General features: G+C 37.2%; 3 protein-coding genes across 3 annotated transcripts; 1 reads left to right on the plus strand and 2 right to left on the minus strand.

Moving 5' to 3' along the window:
* Window positions 1-3,408: 3,408 nt before the first annotated feature.
* LOC108194876 (protein FAR1-RELATED SEQUENCE 5-like) lies at window positions 3,409-5,850 on the minus strand. Its single transcript, XM_017361814.2, has one exon. The coding sequence runs from the start codon at window positions 5,848-5,850 to the stop codon at window positions 3,409-3,411; it is 2,442 nt and encodes an 813-aa protein (XP_017217303.2).
* A 4,637-nt stretch (window positions 5,851-10,487) lies between these two features.
* On the minus strand, window positions 10,488-12,728 carry LOC108195277 (pectinesterase). The gene is made up of 2 exons (XM_017362234.2): window positions 11,518-12,728; window positions 10,488-11,411 (listed from the first exon to the last, which is right to left on the minus strand). Exons 1-2 carry the CDS (start codon window positions 12,602-12,604, stop codon window positions 10,720-10,722), a joined length of 1,779 nt encoding a protein of 592 aa, XP_017217723.1. The 5' UTR covers window positions 12,605-12,728; the 3' UTR covers window positions 10,488-10,719.
* A 3,093-nt stretch (window positions 12,729-15,821) lies between these two features.
* LOC108194877 (receptor-like protein EIX1) lies at window positions 15,822-17,198 on the plus strand. Its single transcript, XM_017361815.1, has one exon. It carries the CDS (start codon window positions 15,822-15,824, stop codon window positions 17,196-17,198), a length of 1,377 nt encoding a protein of 458 aa, XP_017217304.1.
* Window positions 17,199-18,110: the final 912 nt, after the last annotated feature.

The following is an 18,110-nucleotide window of genomic DNA, read 5'->3' on the forward strand; positions in this document are numbered from 1 at the left end:
TACATGGAGGTGTCTAGGAGGCGAGTGGGGAAGCCAAGGCCCAAGCCTCAATCAGATTATTCGAGTCGTGAGTTGTTTGACAACTACGAGGCCTTCCAGCTTGTAAGTGTTTAGTTATCTCAAGTTCTTGCAATTACTGTATTATTCGTTTGGTACATCCATGTTGTATTGACTTTTGTTTATTTGCAGATTGAGGCAGGTATGGACCTAGTAAGGCAGTTGGATGCGCGTATGCCTTCTAGTTTTGTCCCCGACTTTCGACAACTTGCACCTAAGTTTGTCGACCGATACACTCGCTTCATGAAGACTGTTAAGGGGCCGGGCTTCACCCCTCCAGTCTTCGAGCATCTAGATCGGGCAGACTTCTCTGGGACAGGATTGGCAGGTGTGGCTGAGCAGGACATCATTCCCATGACTCAGCCTTCGCAGCATATCCCTGAACAGCCAGCATCTTCGTCCCGTCCAGACAAGCTGGCACTTGTTAGTCTGAGGAAGGGGAAATGGAAGATGAACAAGCCCCTTTCTCCCACAAAGCAAGATACAATAGCTACAGAATGGGGTTGGAAAGATGGTGTGGTGAAGTTACACGGGGGGGTGAAGAATGCATTGTACGAGTTGAAGCCTGTCAATTTGCTTACACTGGCTCCGGGATCTTGGATAGATGACCGGATTATTTATGCGTATATGGTACGTTCCTAGACCTCTATGTGTATTCCGTTTTGAATTCAAAACAATTATGTTACGTGTGTTAAGTAATGTGGTTTCCAAACATATTTCTGCTTACTAACTCTGTTCATGCCACAGATGTTGTTAAGTGATAGGGAGGAGGAAATTGCTAGGCTTCATGATAGGAAGCCAACGTACTTTTTTATGGATCCATTCTTCATTCCCCTTGCGAAGACGAAGAATTGGAAGAACCCCGAGTCCTACGTGAAGTTGCATAACTTCTACTGCGATTATGGAAGTGCTGAAGTGGGGCCGACGATCAACAAAGTTGATTTCATCTTCCTCCCGACTTGCGTAGAGGAGAATCACTGGATTCTATTTGTCTTCTCCGTGAAGACATGGGGCGTTGTCATATTGGATCCTTTATATGATGACTCAAGTTACCCGGAGGAGGAAGAGATAGTGGTACGTATACACTTAATGCACCCACTTATGTCATTATTGAATATGTTTTCGAGTATGTTTATAATTAGTACTGACTTGTTTAAACATATTTCAGACGGAGATGTTGCCCGATTTGATTAGATTCTGCGAGAGGCGGCAAGAGGTTTTTCCAGAGGGCCCGGCTCAAATTAGTGCCTTGATGAGAAGGCCAAAGCAAAGCAACCACACTGACTGCGGTATTTTTGTCATGAAGTATATGGACTATATGTTGCAAGGATTCCATTTACAGTCAATGACTTGGACGAGTTCTGATGTTGAGACTTTCCGGTATAGGATTGCGAAGGAGATTCAAAGGGGAAAAGCAAGAATGATCCCGGGGTTCCTCATGAAGCAAAGGCTGGAGAATGCTTCTAGGGCTTAGTTGTAGGAATAATTTTGTACTTAGAACTTGAATTCTATTGCCTTTTGTAGAACCTCGTTCAGTTATCTATATAATGCAACCTTCATTTATATCGGTTGTTTAATAACCGTGTCCTATTCCCTTCCCCGAAATTCTGTTGTGATTATTCTTGTTAATTATTGGTTTTGATTTTGGATTGAGTTTTAGTTTTGATTTTGGTTTGAGTTTCATTTTTCAAGTTTCTATTATGATTTTGGATTGAGTTTTAGTTATGATTTTGGATTGACTTTCATTTTTCAAGTTTGAAGTTTCAAGTTTCAGTTATAGTTATGATTTTGGATTGTGTTTTGGTTGGTTTTGGTTTACAGGAGGCATGACAAAAACAGGGGAGATATGGCCAAAATTGTTCCTGTGTTTCCAGCGCTTTTTAAGCGCTGGACACAAAAAACACTCCCAGACGTCCAGCGGTTTTTAAGCGCTGGACGGCTGAGAGTGTTTTTTGTGTCCAGCGCTTAAAAAGCGCTGGAAACACAGGGACCATTTTGGCTCCCCTAACCTGTTTTTTGCCCATTTTGGTACCATGGAAACCTGTTTTTTGCACCATTACTCCAAAATCATGAAAATTCATAAAATTTGTATTAAACTTCTAAAAATTCATATAATTTAATACATATTAGGAAATTAGGCAATTCTTACAAATTCATACAAAATAAGAAATTCTTACAAATTCATAGAAATTAATAAATTCTTACAAATTCATACAAATTCATACAAATTAATTGAAAATCCCTAGAATATTGGAGTGGCCAATGGAAAGTTTATGGTGAGGGGTTTCATCCATGCTAATGAAACAAGTCGCTTCATACAACACCAAAACACTTCCCTCGCGAACCTCTCCCGTCGTGATCATTGGATGATCTTTCGTGTCATCACCAAGCGAAACTTGAATAGACTCGGACCCGTCATACAATCTAAACTTTGCAAGAAGAAACGGATTAGGCTTATCATCAAGATTGTCCGTTTGCAAATTATGTACGAACCCCTTCACATATGCGATACGAAATTGATCTTTTTGGAAACGTGTCTCGCGGGGTCTCAAATTGTTTATCTCAGCAATTCGCTCGACATTGACAAGTTCGCCTCCATCCCAAGGACGTAGCACAAAACGCTTGTCTCTGTCCAAAGCGTCTGCTCCCAAAAGCCTAATGTGAATGAAATACGGTGGCGGGCATCTCCTCGCCTTTGCCTCCATTTCTCCACTTGCAAACCATCCACACGCTTCACTCCATCTCCTCTCCCTTTCAATTTCTTCCTCCATAGGGTACAAGTTGAAATCTTCTTCTTCAACTACGGGAGCATCTATAAAGAACCCGTTTGCATACGATGGACAATCTAATGCCTCCATTTCTCCACTAGCAACCCATTCACGGGGTTCAATTTCTTCCTCCATAGGATCTAAGTTAAAATCATCTTCTTCAACTACGGGAGCATCAATCAAGAATCCATTTGCATACGATGGACCATCTAACGGCAACCGGTCAATAATGTCAAGCATCTCATTGTCCGACGGGGTGGACCAAGAACGGAACCAACTTTCACTAAGAGCCTCCTCCGAGGGTGAAAGCGAATCACTAACATGAGTAACTGTGTCACTACTGTCAGATTGGTGGCCATTTTCCATTTTTCACCTACAAATAAATATGAAATAAAATCATAAAAAATCACTTTAAATCACATAAAATCATACGAAATGACATCATATAAAATCACATAAAATCACATAAATATGAAATAAAATCATATAAAATCACATAAAATGACATAAAATCCTATAAAAATCACCTCAAAAAATTACATCTAAGAACTCTTATTTTGGTCTCCAAATTTTTTGCAAGTCCTTATATCATGGCTTCTTCATGACATTGCTTGCATTTTCTCTTTTTCTTACTAAGGCCTTCAATTGGATTTTTGAAACGTTGTGGCTTCTTCCTACCCTTCGTTTGAGACACTATAGGATCAAGTACCGGCTCGTTCAACTCGTCACCAATATTCTCTTCAATGGGATTCTCAGTATTTGAATTAGGAGCAGCATCAACATCATCAACAGCCATTTTATCAAGATTTGCAATTTCTCGATTCATCACCTCTAAGGCATACTCATATCTTTCTTTCGAAACCATGCTGCTATGACAAAAACTCATTGTTAACAAAGTCATATGGTTGAATCTTTGACTTGGTGTCAATTCTGTAGATGTTGGATCATCGCAACCCATAGCATAAGGTAGCATACCATCTACCCTATTAGCATCTCTAGTCCAACGACGTTGAATAAATGTTACTGGAATTTGGGCAACATTTTTCTTGTTTAAAACGGCAATGATGTGTCGACACGGGATTCCTAAATGTTCATACATCCGACACACACATCTTCCTGTTAGGGCCACTTTGTTGAATTTCACTTCATACATTGTTCTTTTCTCGACTTCGGTCAGGGGTCTAAAACACCTATAATGTGTGACTTCATCCCCTAACGTCAACTGTTCTTTATCCTTCTCGACAAAGTATTTAGAGGCTTCCACCAATTGAACTTGAAATTGGCGAAACATCTCCTTGGTATACATGGAAGCCCCGTCTTGTTCCAAAGCCGTCTTCAACCTCAAGTAACGGGTTTTATTCTTCGTGTCATTGTCCTCCTCCTTCTCCCGCATAAATTGTCTTTCAATTGCTTTTTGTGCATTCTCAACAAATTGCTTCAATCCTGTACTAGAACTAACATAGCTATCAAAGAATGCATTCATTCCCTCGCTCCTCGATGTCGTGGTCTGACCCGCAGAGAATGTACTCTTAGTATAGGCCGAGACCCATTTCTCCTTCAACAAATACAATCCTTGCAACCATGAATGATCTTTCAAATCATACTTCACCACTAAATCTTTCCACCTCTCCTCAAAAATATCCTCCGTCAATGAATGGTATATGCATTTGTTGAAATCTACTTTGAATGTTCCCGGATGCTTAATATAAAGGGTGTTCAATTTTTCGGGGAACTTCTGGCTTATATGCCAAGAACACAACAAATGTCGGGTTTGGGGTAGTATGGATGCAATTGCCCCCGCCATAGCTTGATCTTGGTCCGTGATTATAGCGTTCGGGTGTTTATCGCCAACCGCTTCAAGCCATGTTCTTAGCACCCATTCAAAACTACTTTTTACTTCATCCCTCATGAGTGCAAATCCAAAAAGAACAGATTGGTAATGATGATTGACCCCTGTAAAAGGCACAAATGGCATGGCATACCTATTCGTTCGGTATGTCGTATCAAAAGCAACAACATCTCCAAAATTACTATAGGCCATCAAACATTTAGGATCCACCCATACTAGATTTTTCAAACGGTTTTCTCCATCCACTTGAGTTTTCACAAAAAAATTCCCACCGCCTTCCTCTTTAAGACGACTTAACAAATCCAAACCCGCTTGAGCATCACTCACTTGTATCTTTTTCTTCCGCTCATCCCGCACCACATTCCTAATATTTTGGCTACCAAAACCAACATTACTCACTCCACCTTGCATATTGCTAAAAAGACTCATGGTTTGGCTAGGGCGAATACCCGACACATTTAACACATTTATAAGATTTCTTGCCGCACTCGTCACATGTCTTTCCCGTTGAATCAAAGTCATCTTACTAGGAGATACAAGATCATGATTGTGTTCTAATTCAACGGTTGTCAACTCCCAATAATCTTTTTTCTTCTTTTTCACAACAAACATCCTAACCTTATAACCACTTCTAGGAAGTTTATCCCGACGACGTGTGCCCTTACTACTGCCTACACATACTTCTTCATCCACAGGGTTTTTGTCTTGATTTTCACCCGCGAGTCTGCAAACAAACATTCGGGTATATATTTCATCAACTTTTGCCCGTTTCTTTGTTTGTTGTATTTTCACACCAAACCCATTCTTAAGGGCATATGACCTAATAAATCTATCCGCGTCATCTAAATTATCAAATCTCTGATTCAAATACGGGACTTCCATATTTTTATTTCTTTCATTCTCATCATCAAATTTATTATCCACTCCTTTATCATCACTCTCTACGTTCTCATCAACCTCATCATCACCACTAACAACATTTCGATCATCAATACAATCTTCATCAACACTAACATATTCTTTATCATCAACATTTTCATCATCTTTTAAATCAATAAACACACGATCCACAACACTATCAACCTTAACAACATCATCTACATCTACGTAATCATTATTATCAACTTTTTTTACTCTTTTTCTTGGAACAAAATCCTCAAACAAAGAATCCGCCATAATAACAACAACAACACAAACGAAGCAAGCAAACAACTAGATTAGAGTTAGAAATTACCACAATCTTGAGTATGCACTTGCTTCTTTAGCTCCAAAGAGTATGCACTTACCACAAACCCTAGCTCTCCAAATGTTTAAGCTCCTCGATTTTTTTTGTAACACTAACCTAAAGTGACCTAGTACGTGAGTATATGATCATTTCTCTGTGTTTCCAGCGCTTTTTTAGCGCTAGACAAGTCAAAATATCAAACTACTACAGCGCTTTTTTAGCGCTGGACGGCTAGAAAATAGTCACTCGTCCAGCGGTTTTTTAGCGCTGGACGTTAGTCGTCCAGCGGTAAAAAAGCGCTGGACGGTTTTTAAATCGTGGCCGTTGATCTCGCCATCGGACGGCTCGCGATGGGTGTGTTGGTTAAAGGTCCCCCAGCAACCGGTTGCTGGGGACCTGGACCCTATTTGTAAATATAATACCTTCTCTAAATTCTTGTAAATATACTATCTTTTGGATCTTATTTGCAAATATACTACCTTCTCTAATTAATTGCAAGTATATTTTTTTATATGTGCAGTGATGGCTGAAGATTGAAAGGTGGATATCGCGATGAAAGCTCTAGAACATGGGCCATGCTACCTTGCGATCAAAGAATCAGATTGCTGAGAATTCGAATTCTTCAATTGGAATTAAGGGGGCAGATGGTAGCAGGTCAAAGAAAGTCACGGAGGACTTAGACTTTTTCGCTTCACAGAAAGTTTTTGCAAGCAGTTAACATTCTTGGAGAAAAGAGTAATTAACAGTAGTAGAACTCAACCAAGAGGAACCAGCAATAAAGCGGGCCGGAGTAAAGCCTTGAGCCTCCGTTGCACTTGTTTCACTTTGTATCCCTTCCACTTCACTCTCCTGCTGTTGAAAAATAAACTTGATGCATGTATCTGTTAACATTAATGTACTGAAATATGAAAAGTCTATGTAACAGATGCTTCTAGATGCACTCATTTATTCTGATTAATGTACTAAAACTAAGTCTGGGGCTATATAAGCAAAGTAGTGCTCTGGTAATTTGTAGCCAAGAAACAGTTTTTATATATAAACCATTTAAGCCCTCTTGTGTTGTTCAGAATTTATATTCTATCTAGGGATTTATAAACCGGATATCCGATTTTTCGGATCACTAAATTTCTATTCCGGTTCCGGTTTAACCGGATATCCGAAAATCGGATCGGAAAACGGATTATCCGGATCATTTTTTTCTCAAAGGATATCATGTATTACTTCCGGATTTAACATCCCTCCTTTGCACAAGTATAAAACGAAACTCTCTGAGAGTGAAAGACTGCGGGTACAAACTCGAAACCACGATCATCTACTCACTGATCACATGCTTACTTTAGGTGTATACAAGTAACCAAAGATACTTACTTGGGGCCGGTAGGCTAATGGTTCTGGGTTTTTTAAGTCTTGAAGACTTGAAGTAGTCTTGAAAGTGAAAGACTTAAAACCTGGCTAAGAGACCTAATATAATGTAAGTATGTAATTGAATCACTCTCTGTTACAGCAAATGACTAACAAACTACAAACTCTTAGAATTCTATTTACAAAATTAAATAATTATTATTTATTATTTATAATTTATAATACTCCCTCCGTTTCAATTTACATGTCCAGAAAAATTTATGTTTCAAATTACTTGTCCATTTCAATTTTCAATGCAAAATTATATTTCCAAAGTCAATTCTACTCTATATATCTCTTATTTATATTTCCTAGATCAATCTCACTCCACACATTTTGATCATTTAATGCAATTAATTTGTGAACATCCACTCTTCTTAAACGGTGTGATTTTTTTAAAGTGGACATCTAATTTGAAACAGAGGGAGTGATATTCTTCTTTTTTTGCTAAATGAAGAATATTCTTTTTAATTAATAATAATGAAACCGGATCGGATCCGGATATCCGCTTTCATCTATATATATATGTGATCCGGATCCGTATCCAAATTTATAGAAAAAAAAAGGATCGGATATCCGGTCCGGTTTATGCGGATCGGATATCCAAACTTTCGGATATTTTAAATCGGATACCGGACCAGAAAATCGGATAATCTGGAATTCGATTTTTTATGCTCACCCCTAATTCTATCACCTGCCCCAGCTCCCGTATTTTGATACTCCCCATAATACAATGTATTTAGAGCAAAATTCCCATTCCACTCACAGAACCATCCGGACGGTCTGACTACATCTGTTATCGACGATTGCACTATTACTGTTCTCGAATACTCTTTCCCATGTGGTCGTCCTAAATATGTTGGAAAGCTTCCCTGCACTGGCTTCAAATCTAACGTCGCGCCAATTCTACACTTCTGTATAACAATTCCTGCGTTTTGGTTAGGATCATCAGTTCTGTTTTGGTTAGGGCAACTTGGTCCAAAAAAGATAGAGGGTGTGCATAAATATTTATCTAATGCATGGGTTCTGAATGTTAAAGAATAGTATTTGTTAAGTGAAGTGGATGTTAATTTTGAATTTAAATTATTATGGCTCAAATCACGTTTTTGTTTGTGTCAATGATGCCTTTGTCTTGTGATAATGCCTTGGCTTCTGGTACTTTTGGATTGTCTTAATTACATTTTGTAGTTAATTTGTTCGAAAATGAACACTATGAGATAATATCACGTGTACGATGGACGTTTATGGATTATATATAAACTAGTTGAGAAAACGCGCATTGCGGCGGCCTATAAAAATTATATTAATTAATGATTTAATATTAATATTTATAGAATAAAATAATTTTGTGGTTGTCTATAAAAAGTATATTAATAATTTAAATTAATATTTGTAGGATAAAATAAATTTTATATTATAAAAATCTTAATGTAATGCCAATACTGATATATAAAATTGCGAAATTGGACTATAATTCATAATGGAAAAATGAAAATAAATTTTTACACATAATTAACAATTTAAATCATGACGAATCTTAATTTTATTTGTGTTTTTTTTAAGTAATCATTTTCTTACATTGTCATCTTCCTCCAATTTTTTTGGATTGATTGTGCACAAAAACATCTAACTTAAATCCTTGAGATAGCGGTCTATAACTACCCTTACTTGTAACAATCTTTTTTTTTGTCAGGGTAACAATTTTTTTTAATACTGTATAAATAGCCTTCACTTAAAAGTTGTTTGAACGTAACAAACAGATAATACATGAATAATATTTTCCTGTGTAAATCATATAAAAATTAACAACAAACATGTCCAATGAACAAAACAAATATTATAAAAAAAATAACCAAATAAATAATATTTTTCTGCAAATATTATAAAAGAATAACCAACAAACATATATCATTGCAGAAGAACAACACACCGAGTAAGAGATCGAGCAAGAGAACTATCACCCGAGAGAGGTAGTGTTGTGGTATTGAGGGAGAGGGTGTTGTATTTAGACGATCCAAAACCCTACAACTTGGGTATTTATGCAGAGAGACTTGTGTGCTAATCTTTCTCATGCCATAATTAAATTATCTGAAACAAAATCAGATTAAAACTTTGAAACTACTACATTCTATAAATAAACTAAAACAAAATCAGAATCCGAAACTTGCTTCTAATATATCTGAAACTAAAAAAGGTAGTTTTAATTTTTGATATTTTTTGTGCTACTCTTTCCCATAATTAAATAATCTGAAACAATTCCATAAATAATCTAAAACAAAATCAGAATCCGAAACTTGCTTCTAATATATCCGAAACTAAAAAAGGTAGTTCTAATTTTTGATTTTTTTGTGCTACTCTTTCCCATAATTAAATAATCTGAAACAAAATCAGATTAAAACTTTGAAACTACTATATTCCATAAATAATCTAAAACAAAATCAGAATCTGAAACTTGCTTCTAATATATCCGAAACTAAAAAAGGTAGTCCTAATTTTTGATATTTTTCATCCAAAAATTCCAAAAAATTAGAAAAATAGAACGGAGCGATGTGAGAGGCGCCACACGCCCCTCGCTTCTCCTTTATATAAGTAATTGATGATTGACTATTTTGTAAAAGTGTATTTTGTTTCGATTAGCAGTCGGTGCATTGTATTCTTAATTATAGCATCTGTTCATTTGATGGTTTTGAATTCTAGAAAGATTGTACCAGAAATGTCCAAAGAAAATAAAAAATGAACAAGTAAAACTTACCGATCAATTCTTGTTAAGTACCTCACCAATTAAAAACACTGCAAAATGATGAAGATGGTAGGTTATAGATTATAGAAAATGTAAGATATGTATGGTAGCTATTGATCTCTTAGAATTAATAAAAGACGCATAAATTGATCAGAATCACTAAGGGCATAGCAGATGAACTATCTGCTTAGAATCACCATTAACAAAATAAGTTTTATTTTGAAAAAAAAATTAGGTTTACCGAATCTTGTGAAGAGCTGAGATTGAATTAAATATTGTATTAATATGGATTTGGCCGGTAATATCAATATGTACTCATTATTTATTTGACTTTGAATATTAGAGGAATTTTATACAATTACCTCGTAACTTAAATTATTTGAATTTATAAAATCAAAACAATTAATTTTGTGGATGATGTAACTATATATATTGGGGAGGTAATCCTTACATTACAAAATTCTGGATAATATGGAAGTTTTTCCTAATAATAATTATTACATAAAAAACATTATATGATCATGCCCAAAGGTATGTCATACTTCTGCTAAAAAGGGTTTGGGCTTGGGTTTGGCATTTGGCATATTAATAAAGAGTACAGATATCGTGCATGTCCATATATAATTTTAATTGAAAAGAACCGACGATTGATAGAGACGGAAAGAAGCGCTAAAAAAAATCACAGACCAAGAGAAAAAGGAAAAGTAGTAGAACTCAACCAAGAGGAACCGGCAATAAAGCGGGCCGGAGTAAAGCCTTGAGCCTCCGTGGCACTTGTTATGACTTTGTACCCCTTCCACTTCACTCTCCCAGATGTGCCTGCCCCAGCTCCCGTATTTTGATACTCCCCATAATACAATGTGTTCAGAGCAAAATTCCCACTCCACTCGAACCAACCGGCCGGTCTGATTACATCTGTTATCGACGATTGCATTATTACTGTTCTCGAGTACTCTTTCCATGGTCGTCCCAAATATGTTGGAAAGCTTCCCTGCACTGGCTTCAAATCTGACGTGGCACCAATTCTACACTTCTGTATAACAATTCCTGTGTTTTGGTTAGGATCGGTTCTGCCTTGGGCGGTTAGCATGTTTTTCTGACCAGAGTCGGGGCGACGGGCATGAATGTCGCAATCTTGTAGCACGACGGCTGCATTGCCGAAGATAAAATCTACTGTACCGCTAATGAGACAGTTGATGAAGAATTGGCGGTTGGAGTGGACGTAGAGGGTGTCTTGGTAAGCAAGTATGTCGCATTGATAGAATGCAGAAAAATCGGATCCGACACGAAGCGCCACTGCTTGGTGCTTGGATGGACCAGCGGTGTTTTGGAATGTTATGTCTCGTGCCAAGAATCTTTCCCCAACAGCAGCTGCACATATAATACACTATGCTTAATTATTTGGATTTTAAACAATAGCTTAGTGACCTGACAAAAAAAAAATAGTTGAGGGGTCATTTGTTAAATCTGGACTCACCTACGGTAGCCGAGGTGAAGGTAGTGCTTCCATCTTTGACACTCCTACTACCTGTAATGATGGTATTAGCTCTTCCATCTCCCAAAAACATTATATTCTTCTTCTTCTTGCTCACGTCCACATTTTCTTTGTATACTCCAGCCTTAATTCTGATCACATACCTCTTTGAACTCCCCTGCGGTGCGGCTGCCACGGCGGCTCCTACAGTCTTGTAGTCACCGCTGCCGTCAGCTGCCACCACCACATCAGGCGTTACTTTGGATGACTGAAGAAGACGCCTATCTCCTGCCGACAACCATTCAGGCCACCCGGCCTCACTAGTTTCTTGCTCCTCAAGTTTTCTCCCCTTGGCCAACATGGCTGCCTTCTCATTAGCGATATCCGTTCCAGTCATGTTACATATCATGGCCAGTGCATTGCTACACATTTTCTCTACCTGTAATTGTCCCTTCAACAAGGCCTTTCGGACATTTTTGTCCGCGCCATCGTGCGAAAACCCATCTAGGCATGTTTCTGTGTTTGTTATGGCTGAGCTTATCAGGGTTTTGAGGTCATCAGCATGTTGTGTCAGAGACTTCTTAGTTGGATAACTTTCGAGATCACTTATGGCCTCGTGCAGCTCATCTAGCGTCTCGTCGATCGTCTCTAGACAATCATGAAGGGCACAATTCTCACGTTTTGTCAGATGATTCCCTCTCTTGGCCATCAATTTCTCCACTTGAAAGTAATTCTTCTGGATAGCTTTGCATGTAATGTTTAACGACAGCTCGATAACATCTTTCTGGCTAGTCACCTTTTTCGACACGTCGGGATCATAATTTGCAATTGTGGAGTAGCATAGTCCCGGGTATAGCGTATTGCTACATGAGCTTCTGACCACCGCATGGGCTGCAGTAGACCTCAAATTCAGCGAAGCAGCCGACGAACCTTGGTTGGTTCCAGACTTGTTACTCTCTCTGATTGCAATGCCGATCAGGGTAGCTACAAGTAGGAAGGATGAGAAGATGATGATGTATAGTTTTTTCTTGGTTTTGAATGTTTGTTTGATAGAATCTGACCTAGCAAAGAATTCTTTAATTCTGCTCATTTTGTTGTGACAAATATGTTTGGGGAGAGTGTATCAGTATAAGGGGAAGGAGGACTCAATTTATAAGACTGAGGGTAAGCTCTCACTTCAGTTTTTTATTTCTTCATGCACAACACTTTGTATTATACAAAATTATTCAAGTCCTAAATCTCATAATTTTGTAGTTGTTGATTCAAGTCTCTGCATGTAACTTGGAAGTACTCAGATGCGAGGTGTTTCATTCTTATTATAATACCACATGTGTGATTAATATACTAGCTAGTACTCGTTAGTTAGGTTTTGCATGCAATTATAAATTATTGGTAGGTAGATGGACATGATGAGGGGGCTTTAGTCAGAGCTGGCGGGTATTTTTTTAATTCCGAATTTGATTTCATGATTATTTGAACGAGATTCCCCAACTTTATTCGCTTCACGTACTGTTTTTTTAATACTCGACCAATTTAAAGTACCGTTATATTCCGTCTTTAGTTTCGTCGTTTTTGCTTTTGTTGATAGGCAAAAGCATACAGCCTGGATTCTTTTCTGTATTCTTTTTATATTAACACAGCCAGTGGAGGACCAGTTGGGAAATAAGGGCCGCGGGGATTGTGTTATTCATAATTTCATATGCAACCTTAAATATTTTTTTCTCTTGCTTGATAAATGAGGTGTGATATGTAGGTAAGCATTCGATTCGGTTAACCGAAAACCGTGTCGAATAATCTAAATGTACTTTCCAAAATGTTTTTCAATAAATTACGATTTAATTTGATGAAACTATAACTAACGGATATGTTTCAACCACCGGTACACCTGTTTTCTTCTTCTTATGTCATCTCAATTTTAAAACTCGAAAGTTTCTTTCTCTGACGATTATACAATGGTTGATTGACAGACCGGTGGCTGCAGCATAAAAGAACTTGCTGAATTGTCACTTGATTACGTTGATATTAATGACATTGTGCATAATGTGCATTTGATATTATTTAGAAGGCGGCTCAATAATTTGAAAGGTCTTATAAAACTAAATAAATTAATTTTATATATAATAAAAATTAAGTAATTATTATAATATATAAGCTGGGGTAAAATAAAATTATATAATAATAATTATCCGTAAAATACTCACCAAATCGAAACAAAAGACTCAAAAAATAATTTAGTAAATAATATAAAAATTCAAAATAAAATACTAACATAAGAATATATTAGTTACATGTAGTGATAATATTAATGACAATGGCTCAATTGCCAGAAAAATATAAATTAAGGATTTTAATCAAAATTCAATAAAAATAAATTATTATTAAGAATTCAACTCATAGCATATGTATAAAGGGTTGTTATTCGATTCGGGCGAGCCGAGTTTCGAGCCGGCATAATTCGAGCCGAATTTTATTTAGTCGAGCTGAGCCGGCTCGTTTAAGAAAACGAGTGTAAACCTGTGCCCAAACTCGACTCGTTTATTTTCACGAGTCGAGTCAAGCTGACTCGTTTAGCTAAACGAGCCGATTTTAACGAGTCGGGCGAGACGGCTTGTTTAATTTAACACTAAATCAAGTCTAAAACGCTACCCGAATCCGACTTATTAATTTTCACGAGTCGATCGTCGAGCCAGCTCGTTTAACGAAACGAGCAAAATCTTCTGCCCGAACTCGAGCTCGTTTAACCGAACAAGCCGAGCCGAGCCCATCAAAACGAGTTCGAGCCGGGCGAGCTCGCGAGCTCGCCGGGATCAAATCAGAGCTCTATATGTATATAAATGTTATGAACTTCAAAATGAAGGAGCTTGAGATTTTGAGGTCCTCCGTGGCTAATAGCACACGCTATTCACGAGTCCTAGAAATAAGCATTATAAAAATATAAAGCTAAATATAATGAAATGATAAATGATACAAATTATTTTATCAATAATTAATACAAATTCGATGATGCATATATGCTAAACATATATCCATATTGTTCTTACGGGAGATAAGTTTAACACCTCTTTCATGTTGGAGATGGGAAAGATATATTATCTAACTCACTCCCAAAACTCTATATTTCTCTCTCATCTTGAAGTAGCCGCAGTCTATTTTTATCTAAGGGGCTTCCATGGGCTTTCAAAGCGCCAATCTTGTCTTTTTTTATTACTATTAATTAATCTATTGGTTTCTTCAATAAGCTTCCAATTTATTTGGGTTTTTTGGTCTCTCTTTTCATGAGAGTTTGGTTTTTGTTTGGGTTTTGTGTGTTCATCATGTCCGGGATTACAGATGTGCGGGGTTTTCATGGTATTGATTTAGTGATAAAGATTTGTATGATGCATTTATGGTCGATTGCTTAAAACAATATTGGGAGTATTACAATTTACGGCACGTACATATCTCTTAACAAGTCGCTTGGTTGCCTATATGATTATGCGTTTGTTCAATTTCGATTATATCTGTAGATGCCGTATGCCTTTTCATTATTGAATTATTTTCGTTTTTCCAAAAAAAAAAAAACGACACCCAGTTTGGGAAGCAATTGATCAAAAATTTCATCATCAAATCAATCATCAAGTCGTCAAGTGGTTTGATGAAGATGTCAACATGTCAGCAGTCAGCATATAATTGTTTAACTATGATTGTATGCATATTGAACGTTTAATTGATTCGGATTAGTGAAATATGCGTTATTAATAAATAATTATATAATAAAATTTAGCAAACCTCTTGAAAAAATGACACCTCAACCATATCAATTTCTAATCTATAATTTTAACCAACCTCCTCCGAATCACTATATTTGTCGAACCTCTACATCCATGTGTTGAAGCATAATGTTTTACAGCAAATTTTAGATAATGTCTTACAAATCTAATTTAACAATGATTATAGCCAACCCCATTGGAGATGCTCGATCATGGGTGAAATTCCTATGAGGTGTAAATGTGAAATGACAATAGTGAAAACGTATATAATGTCTATCCGTTGAAAAGACTTTAGATGCAGTTGTAGAAAGATTGTCTCCAAGTCTTCTCAGCAGTGGAGACCGGAGAGGTAGAGCCCAAGTTTTCTTCATGCATGGCCAAGAGGAAAGGCTTGAGTCAACATTTTAGACTTTAAGAGAGTTGATTATGTCAACCCAACTGTGTCCAAGTTCATAGCTCTACTTGAAAAACTGGGGTGTTTATGTGAAGTAACTGTACTTCACTGATTTTCTTCGATTTCACCTCTTGATATAATTTTAATTAAAATTTACTCTAACTATGAATGCAAGTCATATTCTGCATATTATAGGTGCTCTGGCTTTTATGCTATCGTTGTTGGGATCAGAGTCCTTGTCCAAAGATGACAACGCGATAAGGTGCATTGAGGCAGAGTGGAAAGCATTGCAGCTGTTTAAGCAAGGCGTTGTTCGTGGTGCACAAAGACATGATCTTGGCTCGTGGAGGGACGAAGAAAAAGATTGCTGCAAATGGAAAGGCGTGGGATGTGATAATCGCACTGGTCATGTAACTCACCTTTTTCTTTCTTCTCGCATTTCAGCATTTACAGATTCAACTAGTGTGAGTGTCGATAAGTTGTTGATTGAGTTGCCATATCTTAACTACTTGGACCTCAGTAACAATCTCCTTGCAGGGATTCCAGAATTTATAGGTTCTCTCACAAATTTAATTCACCTTGATCTTTCAGAGACTTATATCGATGGAGCATTTCCTGACCAAATTGGGAACAGCTCTAATTTGCAGTACCTAAATCTCAGCCTTTGTTGTAATGGTGGTCCTATCCCAAAGTTCATTGGCTCACTCAATAACTTACGATACCTTGATATATCCAACAGTTGGTTTACAGGGGTCATTTCACATGAACTTGGAAGCCTCTCCAGGTTGCAGCATCTCAATCTTGCTAATAATTGTCATCTAAGAGGTGGAGGTAACTTCGAGTGGTTGTTTATTCAGAGGATCCCTTCTATATCAGTTCTGCGTATAAACCACTGTCAACTCTTCGCTCCATCCTCTGCTCCAGGCAATTTCTCTTCCTCTATATCTTCCCTTCATCTTAATGGAAATTACATCAATTCATCCATTTTCTACTGGCTTTCTCACTTAAGTGGCAGTCTGGTAGTACTTGACTTGGGTAATAACTTGCTAGAAGGTAGAATTCCGCAGACTTTTTGTCATATGTCTGCCCCGACATATCTGGATCTATCTGCAAATCAACTTAATGGTGTGCCTCCAAAATGCATCAATAATTTATCCAATTTGCAAGTCGTAGATTTCAGTGCAAACAATTTTACCGGGAACCTTGAACATCTTTTATTTGGACCTTTTGCTTCATTGCAGGAATTGTTGATATCTGAAAACCACCTTACTGGTTCACTCCCTGATATTACACTATTTTCATCCCTCAAAAAATTGCAAGTGAGCTCCAATCAATTAAATGGATATCAGCCAACTACTTTTAAACACCATTCAACTCTACAATTCTTGGATTTGTCCAATAACCATCTTAGAGGATTTTTACCAAATTTCACAAAATTTTCATCCTTTAGATTTTTAAATCTTTATAATAATGGGTTTTCTGGGAATCTTCCTGATTTTACTGGTTGTTCATCTTTGGAAGTATTGCGACTTGGTGGGTAAGGTTTATTCAGAGGATCCCTTCTATATCAGTTCTGCGTATAAACCACTGTCAACTCTTCGCTCCATCCTCTGCTCCAGGCAATTTCTCTTCCTCTATATCTTCCCTTCATCTTAATGGAAATTACATCAATTCATCCATTTTCTACTGGCTTTCTCACTTAAGTGGCAGTCTGGTAGTACTTGACTTGGGTAATAACTTGCTAGAAGGTAGAATTCCGCAGACTTTTTGTCATATGTCTGCCCCGACATATCTGGATCTATCTGCAAATCAACTTAATGGTGTGCCTCCAAAATGCATCAATAATTTATCCAATTTGCAAGTCGTAGATTTCAGTGCAAACAATTTTACCGGGAACCTTGAACATCTTTTATTTGGACCTTTTGCTTCATTGCAGGAATTGTTGATATCTGAAAACCACCTTACTGGTTCACTCCCTGATATTACACTATTTTCATCCCTCAAAAAATTGCAAGTGAGCTCCAATCAATTAAATGGATATCAGCCAACTACTTTTAAACACCATTCAACTCTACAATTCTTGGATTTGTCCAATAACCATCTTAGAGGATTTTTACCAAATTTCACAAAATTTTCATCCTTTAGATTTTTAAATCTTTATAATAATGGGTTTTCTGGGAATCTTCCTGATTTTACTGGTTGTTCATCTTTGGAAGTATTGCGACTTGGTAATAATCAACTTACAGAATGGCAAACTCAGTCGACTGGACAACTCTCTAGCCTTGAAGAGCTGGACCTTTCAGTGAATTCTATCACTAGTACAATCTCCTAAGCACATTTGTCCAATCTCTCCAGCTTAAAGTACTTGCGCACATCATTTAATTCCCTTACATTTGAGTTTAGTTCCAAATGGCTTCCTCCTTTCCAACTCCGAGAACTATCTTGTGCATCAT

This window comes from Daucus carota, chromosome 7 (genome assembly GCF_001625215.2).
Source record: "Daucus carota subsp. sativus chromosome 7, DH1 v3.0, whole genome shotgun sequence".
NCBI lineage: Eukaryota > Viridiplantae > Streptophyta > Magnoliopsida > Apiales > Apiaceae > Daucus > Daucus carota.